Source organism: Octopus bimaculoides, chromosome 1 (genome assembly GCF_001194135.2).
Source record: "Octopus bimaculoides isolate UCB-OBI-ISO-001 chromosome 1, ASM119413v2, whole genome shotgun sequence".
In the NCBI taxonomy this organism is placed as follows: domain Eukaryota; kingdom Metazoa; phylum Mollusca; class Cephalopoda; order Octopoda; family Octopodidae; genus Octopus; species Octopus bimaculoides.
In genome coordinates this window covers 129,479,747-129,496,003 of record NC_068981.1, presented here as the reverse complement: position 1 = coordinate 129,496,003, position 16,257 = coordinate 129,479,747, and the positions used below count along the sequence as shown (strand labels likewise).

At 35.7% G+C, this 16,257-nt stretch overlaps 1 protein-coding gene across 2 annotated transcripts in view; it reads left to right on the top strand.

Moving 5' to 3' along the window:
* LOC106877627 (zinc finger protein 678) overlaps positions 1–6,483 on the top strand; it is a 7,756-nt gene extending 1,273 nt beyond the window's left edge. The window contains exons 2-3 of one of the 2 annotated variants that reach the window (XM_014926571.2): positions 123–226; positions 3,018–6,483. In XM_014926571.2, the coding sequence (XP_014782057.1) occupies positions 3,336–3,869 (534 nt within the window). In that variant the 5' untranslated portion in view covers positions 123–226; positions 3,018–3,335 and the 3' untranslated portion in view covers positions 3,870–6,483. The remainder of the gene's footprint in view (positions 1–122; positions 227–3,017) is intronic. The other variant, XM_014926570.2, reaches the window with a different exon arrangement.
* Positions 6,484–16,257: the final 9,774 nt, after the last annotated feature.

Genomic DNA, 16,257 nt, shown 5'->3' with positions numbered 1-16,257 from the left:
AAAAAAAAAAAAAAAAAAAAAAAACAATAATTTGCGAGAATATGGGGAGGGACAGGAGGAAGTCTTTCCCATCTTCTCACTAATGAATATTTCTATCTTATTTCACTCTGTTTAATCTCCAGTTTCAGATTATGTGGTGGAGAATATAATATCATATCGATGTCTGGCTAACAGTTTGAAAAGTTTCGTCTTTCTCAATTGCAGTGCAACATAACCTTCATATATCGTATGTACTCGTGTATATGTAGTTGCATATTTTTTAATATCGCATGTCCACATCACATATGATATAGATTTAGAGTAATGTGTTTGTATTCATAAAGCAATATGCACGCATATTCTTCTAAAACCCTTTAAGGCAGTGCTCCAGCATGGCCGCAGACAAATGACTGAAAGAAGAAAAGAATGCCATGGAACACATGCAAACATTACTTCACTCTGATGATGGTACTATGAAAGTTTTGAAATGTTGAAGGATTTCAGAAGTTTACTGTTGTTAAAAAACCCTCAAGGCTATACAGAAATGTGAAATATCCTTGATAAAAGAGATAAAACTAGAACAGTTGTATATTCAATACATTACATACACATATATCATCATCATCGTTATCAGTTAACGTTCGTTTTCACGCTGACAAGGGTTGAATACTTTGACAGGATTCAATGAGCCTGAGGACTACATCGAGCTCTAGTGTATGTTTTGGGTATGGTTTCTATGACTGGATGCCCTTCCAAATACCAACCATTTTACAGATCGTAATGGGTGCTTCTTTTTTGATACCTACACCATTGAGATTGCCAAGTAACTTGCAAGACAAAGACAGAAAGCGCCTTAGCTGAGTGGGGTTGTAATAGAAAAGGAAGTGACTTTATACCAAGTGTTGAAAGGCTAAAGTATGATAGGGAGACACGTGCAGGTGTCTTGCTATAGAGGAGATGCATGGCTACTCTGCATTATATGAAGGTGAGAATAACTGGAAACAGGATAAGGTTGGTAGTGACAAGATACCAGAGCATACTCTTATGGCATAAGAGAGTATACAGGCAAATGGTGTGAACAAGGGTAGAAATATTAACAGTAAATATCAATTTGGAGAGGGGAGGGGAAAGAAATAGGAGTGGTTCAGGAAGAAGTTGATAAGTGGCCATATAGGAAAGCAAAGAGCAGCAGTTTAAGACACCTGTAGATAAATCAGAAAATAGAGAGAGTGGAGGAAAGACATATACAGTGACAGAGATGACAGTCAGAGGTATGTAGGAGTGGCTATAATGAGTGGTGGGGTGGGGGTACAAAAGTGGGATGTGTCAGTGGCAGACATAAGAAGATGTTAAAGATAAGGTATGCAGTCATGAGATGTAGTTCTAAGGAGAGATAACTAGAAGCACAGAAAGTGGGGATCAATGGAAAATAAAGTTGGAAGGGATGATATTGAGAATGAGGGTGGTATGTTAAAAGGAAGTGCTTCCAGGGAGAAGGGGATATAACTGGTAGCACTAAAAAGGATGAAATATGTGCAGTTCCTCCTTTTATATGACTACAGTAACTGAATTGTGCCATAGTTTGAAGGAGGCTGAGAGGTGTGGAAGGAGGCATGATAAGGCCAGATTGGGTGCAGATGCAGAGTCCAGAAAGTGTATAGACTTAAGCATAATACTTTTAGGATCTCACTTTCACCTTGACAGACAGCATCTTCTTCTTGAACTCAGTGAACCACCAGCATGTTGAACTATGCAGTTCTATATTTAAGAGATGAGGAATTATGTACATTATTTACAATTGACGGATATTTGTCCTCATCTTGTTTGTTGTTAACACGTTTCGGCTGATATACCCTCCAGCCTTTATCAGATGTTTTGGGGAAATTTTGAACCTTGGTTCTCATTCCTAAGGTATTTTTCGATGTTATCGTTATTATTATTATTATTATTCAGGTTACTGCCGGGAATCGAACTCGGAATCTTGGGGTTAGTAGCCTGCGCTCTTAACCACTATGCCATATGCCCGTGGGCATATTCCAGACAGTGACCTGAATAATAATAATAATAATAATAATAATAATAACAACAACAACATCGAGAAATACCTTAGGAATGAGAACCTCAGGTTCAAAATTTCCCCAAGACACCTGACAAAGGCTGGAGGGTATATCAGCCAAAACATCGTGTTAACAACAAACAAGATGAGGACAAATATTCGTCAATTGTTAATAATGTTGAACTATATTCAAATGAACTAGACAGAATATGAATTGAATTCTGTCACCATCTTTGATTATCAGTGTTGTAGAGATGTTTTTTCTAGGTATACAAGGTCATTACTGCTCACCCAGCAAAGATGGTAAATTCATAACTATTAAGATTACTCAATATAAATAATCAAGGATCATAATGGGGAAATGGATTTTTGTCATGTTATAAAATATTATGGTGTTGCACAACCCATGGCTAGTTTTAAAATATTTATTGAAATTAAAATGTGTATATTAGAGAGGAGTGTGTAGACAAATAAGAAAGTAAGTTTTATATAAGTAACAGGTTGAATATATATATATATATATATATATATATATATATATATATATAGGAAAAGGAAGGGAAATCAACTTGCATAGTAGGGGAATTAAGAGGCTAATTAGTGGGGAGTGCACAATGTTAGAAAGAACAGGGGTTTTTTCACTCAATCTTTTTATCAATATGATGTTTCTTTTTGTTTGATCTGTCCTAAAATTTGTAGCATGATCTACTAAGTTAGATCTGATCTTGGGCTAAAGAACCAAGCAATACCATTTCTGAGAGAGAATAATTTTAGCTTCTACTGTTTTGTTATTTAGCTTATAATTTTTACACTGTCTGAATAAGATTGTAATAATGAAATTTAATAACAAATTAAATAATATTTGATTATTCAGATAAGTTTTTACCTAAGGTCTATCAATATAGAAATACAATAAAAATTTTATTGCTTCTCTACTTTTTAAGCATCCTTTAAATGTTATACATTTTCTCTTTTATTTCAGATTATCAGAAGACATTTGCAGTAAAGAACTTTTTTAATTCAGATACTTCAACAATATTTATCATCTTTTAAAGAACAGATATAACTTTATTCATATAAATCTATGGTAGAATTACTGTGAAATATTTTCTGAAAAGCTAAGTAATAGCAAAATTTCAGTATTTCATTATCTGAAATATGTACAAGCTGGTTTTGCATTCTAATTAATCTTGAACAAATTTGCAAAAGAGTGTGCAACCTCTTCAGATATTAGAAAAGATAACAATTCATAGAAATATAGAAGAAATAATTATTAAGAATAAAATACAAAACAAAAAAAATGTCTATTAACTGTGATGAGAGAGGAAACATTATGGAAAATGAATTATGTGATATCAGTGTTAACTGTAAAAGGATTGGTTTTCATGATGAAGTGCTGAAAGAGATTAGAAAGCCATCATACCACTGTAATATTTGTGGTAAATCTTTCTCTGAAAGTAGTGTGTTAACTAGACACAAGCGCATTCATACTGGAGAGAGGCCCTATCACTGTGATATCTGTGGTAAATCATTCTCTCAAAAATGCCACTTAACTAATCACAAATATATTCACACAGGAGAGAAGCCATATCACTGTGATATCTGTGGTAAATTATTCTCTGATAGAAGTACCTTGATCAACCATAAACGCATTCATACAGGAGACAAACCATATAACTGTGATATTTGTGGTATTTCTTTCTCTCAGATTGGCAACTTAACTAGACACAAGTATATTCATATAGGAGAGAAACTATATCACTGTGATATCTGTGGTAAATCATTCAAGCAAAAAAGTTGTTTGACTACACATAAACGTATTCATACTGATTGAAGACATGTGACTGATATCTGTGGTAAGTCATTTTCTCAGAAAAAGAAGTCCCCTAACTATACATATATGTATGAAAACAGGAGAATACCACTGTCGAAAATCACCCCTTGAAAAAATATTTTTTACATAACCATAAATGTAAATACAAAAGGAAGAACATTTAACAGTGTAATAATAACTTTCCATAACTATATTTTTACATCATTTACATTCATCGCTTATCATTGTGATATTTTTAATTAAAGCATTTTTCAAAATAATCTATATTTTACTTAAAACATTTCCAGAAGGGGAAGAAATAATATTGATTTATTTGACATTGTAAGTAGTTGAGAAATGTATTTTCATATATCAGATTTAAGATCACTGTACAATTATTATATTATGAATAAATACACAAACCTTAAAATGTATTTCAGCATACCATAATAGGATATATGAATGAGATCTTATATATATTCATATATAAAACCATAAATTCAGAAGATATGAGAGGTGAATATATATTTATTTACCCATGTGATTTCCATTGGCTTATGGTTGTTTCACAACCTTCTTCATGTAGTATTGATTTCAGTGTGAAAGGAAGTATGCATACATGTTTGCTTTAATATGTATGTCCAACATTATACAATACAATTGTATATTCACAAACTAGTGCAAATAAAAAAAGCTAGCTCATCAGGTCACTGGAATAATGGTTGCACCAACCAACTATTCAACTCTAAATATGCACAAAATTTTTTCATATATATATATAATATAAATAATATATAAATATATATGCATACATATGTATATACACATGCATATATGGGTACAGGACACCACAGAATATAAACAACATGAAATACGAAAACATGGAATATGAACTTTTTATGTGAACAACAGAAGAAACAAATGGAAAACAAGACAAGCAACATAAAAAAATGACCCATCATCAGTTGTTGGCTGTTTTTCTACTTCGTATTTCAAGCAATTCACGACAAGATACGTTTTCGACAAAACAGTTGCGCTTGCAAAGCAAATTAAATAAAATTTGGGATTTTGCAGAGAGTCAAAGTTAGTAACAAAAACAGGACAGTGAAAACAAACAGAAAGGGCTGTTAAGCCAGAACAAGGTGAGTTGATGAACGCGGGGGAACAAGCTCTGACAGGAGATAGACAAGAATGCATCTTATCCCTGTGGCTGATCAGAAAGAAAGAAATTCAAGTTAGGAAAAGAAAGATGGCGAATTGTTATGTGCAAGCAACGAGAGAACAAAGGCAGAAGAGTGAAGGAGGGAGAGAGAGGGACAGACAGAGAACAACAAAGGGGAGAGGAAAAGAATTAGAGAAAGGATGAGAGAGAAAAAAAAACGAAAAGAGGAGGAGGAGAATTAGAAAAAGGAAGATATATATATATATAAATGGATCAATCTGTGTGTTTTCTATGTATATTTATGTGTGTATGTATATATGTGCTTCTATGTATGCATGTGTATGGTTTTTGTTTGACTCCAGTTCACTGTGCTGGAAAGTATGTTTGAGGTGTAGTTAGAATGTGTAAAATTCATGAAGGTTCAAATGCCTTCTGTGAGGTTTTGTGACTTTGTTAACCCTGTATTGAAATTTACTTTTGTTGAATACCATTTCTTGGTTTTACTTGACCTGCCATTCATCCACAATTTCTGTGGAATCTTTAAATTTCCAGCTGTTTTGTTCCCCACTTACTCATCTACATAATTGATCTAAAAAATTCATTTATATTATTAGTTTTTTTATATTCTTTTTATGTTATTTATTTTTACTTCCTCTTTTCTTTTTTGTTAACATTAAGCATAGTCAATTCCTTAAATTTCCATCTAGTGCTTTAACTTAATTGATATGAAAGGATATATCTTTACTTTTACTGACCAAATTAATCTTTGTCCAGTTTCAGCCTTCCATTGTGTATATAAAGAGGAAATTTTGTGTGTATATTTAGAGTTGAATTGTTGGTGTAAACATGATGTTCCAGTGATCCAATGAGCTAGCTCTCTTTATTTGCAATAATTTATAAATATGCGATTGTATTATATAATGCTGAGCATACTTATTAATGCAAACATGTACACTAATTTCTTCCACACTTAAATTAATACTACATAAAGATGGTTGTGAAACAGCCATAACCCTTTGGAAGTCACATGGTTAAATAAATATATATATTCACCTCTCATATCTCCTGACTTTATAACTTTATTTTCTCTTCATGAAATAATTTCATCAAGCAGATCTTCTGAATTTTCATTTACATAGACACTACATTATATTTCTTTCTAATCGATTGCTATGTAGACTGATAGCTGAGTCCATAACAGGAGCTTTCTGTGATAGCTGCACAATTCTCTGAATCCACATCTTATATTATTCATGTGTATATATGTGTGTGGAAAGCAGACACTAAATGATATAATGAAATTTTCATGTTTGTTTAGATTCTTTCATATATATCTCATGTATATTATGATTTAAACTTTGTTTTCAATCAATGGGAGTATTCTGTTACTTTTTTATTTTTTGTACACTCCCTTCATGACTTGTGAATATTCTTAATTATCTGAAATTTAAATAAAGCTTGTTTTGTCTTAAATTATTCTCCTATCATTTTTTACATAAAACATCTTATTAAAACTTTTGTTGATGCAACCATAAAATATAAAATTACAAACATGGTTATTGTATGTTCAGATTTGCAGTTTCTTGAAAATGTATATTCACTAGCTATTTACATTGATGTTACATAATTTATTGACAATATTTGACTACTAAATGTTAAAGGTTATCATGCAGCAAGTGAAACATAAACAACAAGATAGCTTTGTACATTCAATGAAAATGATGATTATCTAGTGAGCATGGAACATAACCACATGCTCATGAGATAGCCATCATCTCCATTTAATCCTTTAGCATTCAGATTACTCTGTCATGTATAATACTTATTTATTCAAATTGTTTTGAATTAATCACGCATTATTTTGTAGCTTTGAGATTTCAATGATTTTTTTTTAAAGGGTAGGTGTAGAGAGGACAGTTTGAACATGAAACAGAATATTTGGGCCAGATATGGCCAGTTTAAATGCTGAAGCATTATGTGGTTGATGGTAGCCAAGTCAAAAGCAGTTTAAAGAAAATATATTTTCAAATCCTTATAAATGTGATATTTATTGTTTTTATTTTGTCCATGTTGATTATAGTATTAAAACCTATGTTTATGACATTGTTATTTATGATATCAAGAATAAAAAATATGCCAACAAATAAGATAGTGCATTCTCTACAAAATGGAATATCTGAATTGTTGCAATTTTCATTTCCTCTTAACAGTGAATGAAAGGAAATTTCTAAAATGTTAGCCAGTCCTTTTAGTTCCTTACTGAAAGGTTCTCCAACAAAATTTCTAAATCATCTTATCTAACTTTTCAACCAATGTTCCTGCATTATATTTCAATTCTATAATGCACATTCTCTGCAAATTTTTTTCCAGTCCATCAGTTTTACCACTGTGTACAAGTATATACATACCAAGCGTAAAAACACTTCTATTTGCTTGAAGCCAATCTCCAAGCAAGGTAACTTTCTTTACTCTCAAACACCTAAGATTGAACTCCTATCCTCATGAAACTCTTCAATCTTTGTTTACAAGTATTTATCACAATCTTAGGAGACATACAACAGTATGTCCCATTCTCAAGAAGGTCAGTGACTCTGACCCTGCCAGCTGTCACCTTAAACTAAAGCCTTCATTGAAATTTGGGAAATGTAGCACCGCTACCTGAACTATGGGTGTCCTTGCTAGATGCTGCTCTGTTGTAAGCATTCTTGTCAGATCTCTGCCTTCCTTCCTCCCACCAGTCACAGTAATAAAAGCAAGTCATAAAATGTGCACTATACAAAATGTAGAGTATGCATGTATATAATGTGTGTGTATGTATCACCATTTAACGTCCGTTTTTTTTGTGCTAGCATGGTTTGACTGTAAACTGGGGAGCTGCACCAGGTTTCTATCTTATTTGGCATGGTTACTACAGCTGGGTGCCCTTCCTAATGTCAACCACTCCAAGAGTGTAGTGGGTGCTTTTACTTATATATATACACACACGCACACATATATTTATTGTTATACAAAAAATTTGTTGTTGATGACTTTGAAGTTTCAGTCAGCTAAGCCATCGTTGAATGTATATGTCTGTGTGAAGGTGCATGGCCTTGTGGTTAGGGTGTTGGGCACACAATTATAAGGTCATGAGTTTGATTCCTGGACCAAGTAATGTGCTGTGCTCTTGACCAAGACACTATACTTCACATTGCTCCAGCCCTACTCAGAGTGGATTCCATAATGGCACCCATATGCTATGTGTTAGTATTGTGTGTGTGTGTGTGTGTATGAAGGACTTTCTGTGGTTTCCTTATCTTCTGTTATAGCCTTATGTTGACAGATTTTTTTGAGTGAAATGTGGGAAACACAATACAAGCACCTAGCACATGGGTGCTTTTATGGAATCAACTCTGTTGCAAGCATTTAGGCCAAGTCTTAGGTCTATGGATCATGTTGCTGCCCTTTCTGATCTGATGAAGGTATAAGTACTCAATTATTAAAGTAGAGAATATGTGTATACAATTTGTGTGTGTGGACATAAATAATTGTGATAAAGCCTTTTGATGCCAATTCATTAATGCTTAGCCAATTATGTTTACTCAGAGAATATGCCCAATATACACACACATATATATAGTATCAAACAGTGAGAATGAGTCCTCAACACAGCATTTGGTGAGTAAATTTTTTATGTTTGTGAATTGCCTTCATTTTGGATGAGAATACCAAAATGGAGGCAAGTATCAGCATTCTTGAGGGGACCGTTTGAAGACTGTGGAAATCCTTTCCACATGAAACCATTGGTAACATTTTTAATCCAAATAAAAAAGCAAAATACATATACGTATGTGTGTGCATTCTCTGATCACATAAGCCATAGTTATTCTTTGTTGTGGAGGGAACCTGTGGAAGAAGTAGACCCAGGAAGACTTGAGATGAGGTGGTGAAGCACAACCTTTGAACGTTGGGCCTCATGGAGGTGATGACAAGTAATCGAGACCTTTGGAGATATGCTGTGCTTGAGAAGACTCGGCAAGCTAAGTGACTTATGCCAATGCAGCATAACCGGCCCATTTAAGAGTACCCTTCTATCATTGGGCAATAAATTGTGCTTGCAAAGACCTGTTGAGTCAAGTGAAGTCAACCGCCTGACTGGCATGTAAAAAGCACCATTCGGGCATGGTTATTGCGAGTGCCACCTGACTGGCTCCCATGCCGGTGGCATATAAGAAGTACCATTCAAGTGTGGTCGATGTCAGTACCACCTGACTGGCTCTTGTGCCAGTGGCACATAAAAAGCACCCACTACACTCTCAGAGTAGTTGGCATTAGGAAGGGCATCCAGCTGTAGAAACCTTGCCAAATGAGATTGGAGCTTGGCACAGCCTTCTGGCTTGCCAGTCCTCAGTTAAACTGTCCAACCCATGCCAGCATAGAAAGCGGATGTTAAATGATGATGAAAACTCTAAATTTAATAAGCAAAATAAAACCAGCAGCCAACAACACACTAACTTCTCACTGCACATATATCAACTATGGGCCCCTAACCTGTAATTTTAGTTAAAAATATAGTGTGCCTGAAGTATACTGTTTTTAAATACTATATCTTCAAAGGGATCTTTCCTGAACATAACCATAGCTCCTAGTTTTTAAACAACATACATGTTGTACGTGGTATCAGTAATGTGTACATTACAAGCTATTTCTATTGCATAATTTGAATTTATCCTACTGTGATGCAGTTGCAAACCAGCAAATAAATAGTTTTTACACTATTTTTATATACTTCAAACTAGTTGATTTCAATTTCACTTCAGAAGTGGGATAAGTGCATGGCATTCTTTAGCAGCAAAACTGCTAAGTACTGTATTTGCCACTTTTATTTTCACTTCCAAGACCATTTTGTTTTGCCTAGCTCTGAAGTATGCTGTGTTTTTAACACTATAAATCTTAACCTTTTAGTATTCATATAACTTTGTCAAATATGATGCTCATATGTTCACTTATTTTGAATTAATCACGAATTATCTTGTATATTTGGGATTTCAATGATGTGACTGTATATTTTTAGAATGACGTTCTAGGGTAGGTGTGAGAGGTCAGATCTGGCCAGTTTGAACATAAAACAAGAAGAATATTTTGGTTGGATATGGCCAGTTTAAATGCTAAAGAGTTAGTGATTTTTCCCAAACTACTACTCAATCATGAGCTGCCACTTATCACCTGTAGTTTTGATTACACTTCATAAAATCTTTGGCATATGTCTCTTACTATGAACTCAAATTGACCTGTGCTTTGCATGTGAAACTGGATAGATAGAAATTGTGAGGAAGCCCCCTGATGGATCGCACATAATTTAACACTTTTGTTATATTTCCAGTGAAATACACTATCTTTGTTTCAATTGATTTTGGAAAAAAATGAAGTTAGTAGAGTAACTTCTTGTCATTTAGCTGTAGTTTAAAGTAGGGAACTGGCAGAGTTGTTAGCACACCGGGCAAAATGCTTAGCAGCATTTCATCCATCTTTACATTCTGAGTTCAAATTCCGCCAAGGCCAACTTTGCCTTTCGGGGTCAATCTAATCAACTTACCACTCCCCTGAAAATGCTAAACTTGTGCCAAAACTTGAAAGTATTATTAAGCTGTTATTTGGAAGATAAAGTAACATGAAATTGTGATAGAAGGTTTTGATTCAGATCACTTTAAAGCTGAAAGTTTGTATCATAAAACCAAGGAGGGTTTCAAGCAGGTTAATATCAAAATGGTTACTGGTCCAGCTTTGTCAGACTGTGTCATACTGATTCAGCAAAGTAAAACAGCAAAATATAACTCATGATAAACAGACAAAAGAAACTCGGAGGAGCTGTGAAAGCGACTGACCACCTGCTACGTACTCTGATTTTTTATTACACACAAGGGGCTACACAGAGGGGACAATACAAGACATATAGGGACAAGCAACAAAGAAGAAAAAAAAGAAAAGTGTATGACAGCAAAATGAGGTGTACAATGAAAAAAATGAAAAATGTAATGAAGCTATTCGGCTCCACCTCCAAGCGGCTTCATTTATATCTCACTTTGATCTGAGTTCCAGAAAAAATGTCAACTTTGTATTCCTCTAGAAGATCCATATAGTCTATGTAGTATGGTAGGTGACTTATGTCCATCTTTATCTTCCAGTACTTATATCCATGCTTTGTATTCCATTACTTTTGATAATTGCTCCTGGGTCACCAGCAACAATACCACCCTTGTATATCAGTATATGTGCTTGAACATACAGTCTTCTCATGTGCTCACTTCCTCGATAAGTTCCTCATTTTACTTGTCAAACTTCACCACATAATTATTTTTTCCTCGGCTGGGGAGGGAAAGTTTGGGGTTTTTTGTGTGTATTCTTAGTGTCTGAGAGGAGTGGGGAGGTTTGGTGTCTGTAGGGGGAAGATGGGGCAAAGACGGTGTGGATGGGTGTTGGATTGGTGTGGGGTGGGGGTCTACATCCACATGACATGCCTTTTTCCTTTTCCTTCTCTTTCTTTTACCAGCCATTTCCCATTCGTTGTTCCTTTCTTTATTTTCCTCTTCTGTTGTTGCTGGTGGCATGACCTCCTCCTTTTTCACTGGTCCTTCCTGGGGCTTTTTGGTCAACAAAGGGCAGTCCACTCTAATGTGGCCTTTTAGGCCACACTTGTAACATCGCAGGATCCTGCCCTCCACCTTGACCCTTATTATTAAATCTTCTATCGTGACAGTTTGGGTCAAATTTTCGATGTTTTCTGGCAACCTCTGGATAATCATATTCAGGGTCTGTCCTTTCCAGTTTTTGTATTCTGTTTTTGTGGCTTGGTGAACCATTATTTTTTCCTCGTTTCCGAGTAGTACAATGGCTGCTATCCAGGTCACATCAATTTCCGGTGGTATGCCTTCTACCCTAACCCTGGAAGCACATCTCCCAAGGTATGTGAATAGAAGTACCACTTCTCCATTTTTCAACGGGGTTGCCAAATGTAGCCTAGCAGTAGCTGCCTCTCAGAAACACACCTCTACCATTCCATATTTTGTTCCTCTGGCAAGATATGTAATTTCTTGCCAGATTTGTCTTAATGCTCTTTCAATTTGCGTCATTGCCGTAATTTCTATTTTTCCTGCTTCTGCTGAATATGTTCTATAGATTATTGTTCTTTCTTTTGTATTAGTTGTTATCTCTTGAGGGGGACACACCTTTACATCGTATCCTTCTCTACTTAGAATATCTTTATAACACTCCAACTTTTACAAGTCAATTTCGCTATTCTGGCTCCTTGTAACATCTGCAAAGTTCCTCTTCTTCTTCATTTGCTCGTTTATTTCATCGATTGACCTTAACAACTCCTCCTTCAAAGACGATAGCTCCAAGGCGGTGAAGTCTTTGTATTGCATCATACTTGGTTAACCCTCCTCTTCAAAGAGGGAAAGTGTCAACAGTCTGTCGCAAAGCAGCAAAACAAATTAACAAAGCGTTTGAACATGAAACAAGTAATAAACAGCAAAGTAAAACAGCAAAATATAACTCACGATAAACAGACAAAAGAAATTCGGAGGAGCTGTGAAAACAACTGACCACCTGCTACGTATACTGGTACTTCATGTACTTCTCTTTACTTATAGTGACTAGGTTATTCCATTCGTCACGTGGGAGGGGTGTACCATTATACTAATTCCCTACAATATATACACTGATATAGTTAGACAGATATGAAGATAAGGTGTATAGAGTGCACCTGTTGTCTGAGAAGAAAGCAATGCATATGGAAAGCAAAAATAGCAAACAGAAAAAAAACTGAAGTCCCTCAGAAAAATGGCACCATTAAATAAACATACCATCCAACAAGCATACCATCAACCTCAATCAAGATACCATCACAGTTCTAGAAGTGACTACAACCTAGGATGAAGTATCCTCTACCTTTGCTGCCCATCAGTTCCACAGCAGCAGCCACCAATGAGATGCTAATACTGCAATGGATGATCTCTTCTCCCATACCACACCAGTTAGGATAGCTAAGAGTCCCTATGTTGAGAAACTGCATGAGAAGCTGCAATCAGTTACTCTTAGGTCATGTAAGCCATGTAGGAGGGAACAAGTCCTGCTGGAAGACATGTAGCCTTCTTGATCTGCCTTTGATCCAGGCTTGAATTTTGTGTTCAGCATCTTTGAGGAAGTGATGGCATTGATTCCTAAAGTTTTGCAGGAAGAGGTGAGGCAGCATGATGTAGCCCTCATTGCTTGTGGCCACAACTGACAGAAAGTTGGGTGCATCTTCATAGTTACCTACATTGAATTTGTGTAGAGCCACTTGTTTATAGTTAAGATGCAATGTCACACCTGCATATCCACACACACATACATGCACACATACACACACACACACACACACACACACACAACAACAACAACAACAACAGCAAGCTTCTTTTCAGTTTCTTCCAACAAAACTCACTAAGATTAGACACCCTCACACACACACACACACATCCTGTTTCCTTCCAGGTTTGGGTCAAAGTTCTTATCAGAGAAGAACCAAAATAATACAGGTTCCTTGGGGTGCTTGAGCTCATTTAACAAGTGCTTTAATCTAAGGTGAGTACATGAAGTATCCTGTCCTTATCACATAGAGTTTGGCTCTGATATTCTCATGCACTACATATCTGACTGTAGACTCATTTACCTTGTGCAGCTCAGTGATGGCCTTCAACTTTCTAGGGTTATCATTAATGATATACTGGACCAGCTGGATGAATGTAGCCATCTTGACAGTGGTTGAATACTGTGAATGTTTCTTCCTCTTTGTTAGACATATCCCTTTCAGAGTTTTCCAACATGTTTGTGCTCTTGAACATGAAGTTTCTTGTTATGTTTGGCAGTTAGACTCACAAGCATGACATGCCAGTTTATTTCATGCACCAGATTGTCTGAAAGAGAAATGTAAAAAGTTAAAATTTCATTCATGCCAAGTAGCATTATATTTGGCCATTTTCCATTTATGGCCTGCTAAAGTTCTGCTCTCTAATATTTGTCTCTCCCATTGTGTGTGTGTGTCTGTGACTACACACACACATACATGCACATGCACACACACACAGATAGTCAGACAGACAGGCTGGTAGGTTGGTACTTAGATAAATTGATTGATTGGTTAACTTGTTTGCTTGTTTAGCAGAAATAGGCTTTCTTGACTAGGGTGATATTGCTGGGTAAAAGGGTGCTTTGGCTATCTCCTAGAAATCTCAATTCTATAATAAACCTGCTTCATTGTGGAGGGAAGGAAATATTCATGTGCTGTCCTGTGCCACCAAAGCTTATATGAAGCAAGTTTAAAAATTCACAAAAATAGGCACTACCTACCTGTCTTAGCTTCTGTTTTATGAATCACTGCACTACAAGTGATTTTCCAAAGATATGAATGATGTTGATATGTTAGTCAGTTCTCACTAACTGATTTTGCCCTGTATGCTGCAAGTATTTATTAGAATTGCAGACCAGCCAGAAAGAGAGAAATATTGTTGAGAACAATAGATTTGTTCAATGTAGGTCACCCTTATCTAATTTCAACTTTTGGTGGCATAGAAGAGGTCAAGAGTTAAACTGAGAATACAGTTATGTGTATGAAAATAAAGTTATGTGAGAAATAATGGGCTTTATATTGATGCTCGACCCTTTCATTAGAGAGTGGATAATAGAGGGTCTCTGATGCCAATACATCATAGTATTCAGTTTGTGGGTATTTTGAAAATACCTCATGGAGTGATGACTATGCCCTGCATAGTTACAGGCTGCCCTTTGGCAAGGCAGAGCACCCATTCAGCCACCCTGCCAGGATACAGCAAAGTCATGGGACTGCAGCATGGCAATTTGTGAAGTGGTAGTGGAAGAGCTCAGCTTTTTACATTGATGCTGAGCAGAGAAACCCTAGAAGATCAATGGTCAGGATCACCAAGCTCTATCAAGAGAGTATCTGCACCGTCATAGGAGTGACATTCATTGTTGTGTATTCAGCTAATGAAAGATTCACTATGACTCAAGCTTCCAATTCCAATTCACAATAATGGAATTGGATGGCAACAGAGAGTCATCAGAATCCACGAAAGCAGAGAAAAAACTATTCAAAATGAGTTTCTTTTTGTTATGATATCAGTAATGATAAAAGTACTAATTCAAGAAGTATCTAAGTGAGATTCATTTGCATTGATTGCGAATGAAATGAGGGGTATTTAAAAAACTGAATGGCTTTCACTTGCTCTGAACTATATTTTTGACAATATTGCCCGTGAAGAATTTTTTGAATATCAGCTTTTAATCTTGATGTTAAATTGCTTCTGAAGTGCATATAGTTGATGCTGAACTCTCTTTGTGTTGATATCCATTATTGTATTACTGATGGTCCTGTGGTCATGTGCAAAGAAAAAAACCCACTGGTGTTCCAACAATCTCTGTTCACTACCCTGCCCATTAACTCAACCTGGTGCATTTGACTATGTAGTGACTTCTTTATGCATAGAGTAGATTCGAACCTGAATCTGCCAATTTCCCTTAACATTGCAACAGCATTTTTCTCACAGAAAAACAATGGTTGACAGCAGTTACATCCAACATATTGCTTTGCCAAAACAATTTATGTATTCTCAGTTTAACTCTTGACCTCTTCTATGCCACCAAAAGTTGAAATTAGATAAGGGTGACCTTTATCGAACAGATCTATTGTTCTCGACAATATTTCTCTCTTTCTGGCTGGTCTGCAATTCTAATAAATACTAGCAGCATACAGGGCAAAATCAGTCAGTGAGAACCAACTAACAGGGGAGTTGGCTGACCAGCTGACTGAAATGCCATCTCTGAATGAAAAGGCACAACTATGGTAACTCACCAACGAAGTAGTTGCCTCATTCCACCACTCTCACTTCCACTAGCTCACTTTCTCTTCTCTGCAACATCACTCTGTCTCTACCTTTTTTATTACTACAATGACGACAACATGTACACAGTTATACAAAAAGAAGTTAACTCTCTTAACCTCACATGCTTTTCCACTTATGCTATACATGCCTGCTGTCGTGTGTAGCTATACATAAAGTAACAGTAAATAAAAATTTGGTGTCAACATCAGCTTTGACCATTGTTCTTCCTTCACATCTGCAACATCACACCTGTTACATTTGAATAACCACTCAAAACGAATAACTGCATCTACCATTACAAATGGTAACCTCTGACGCCTAACTTTTA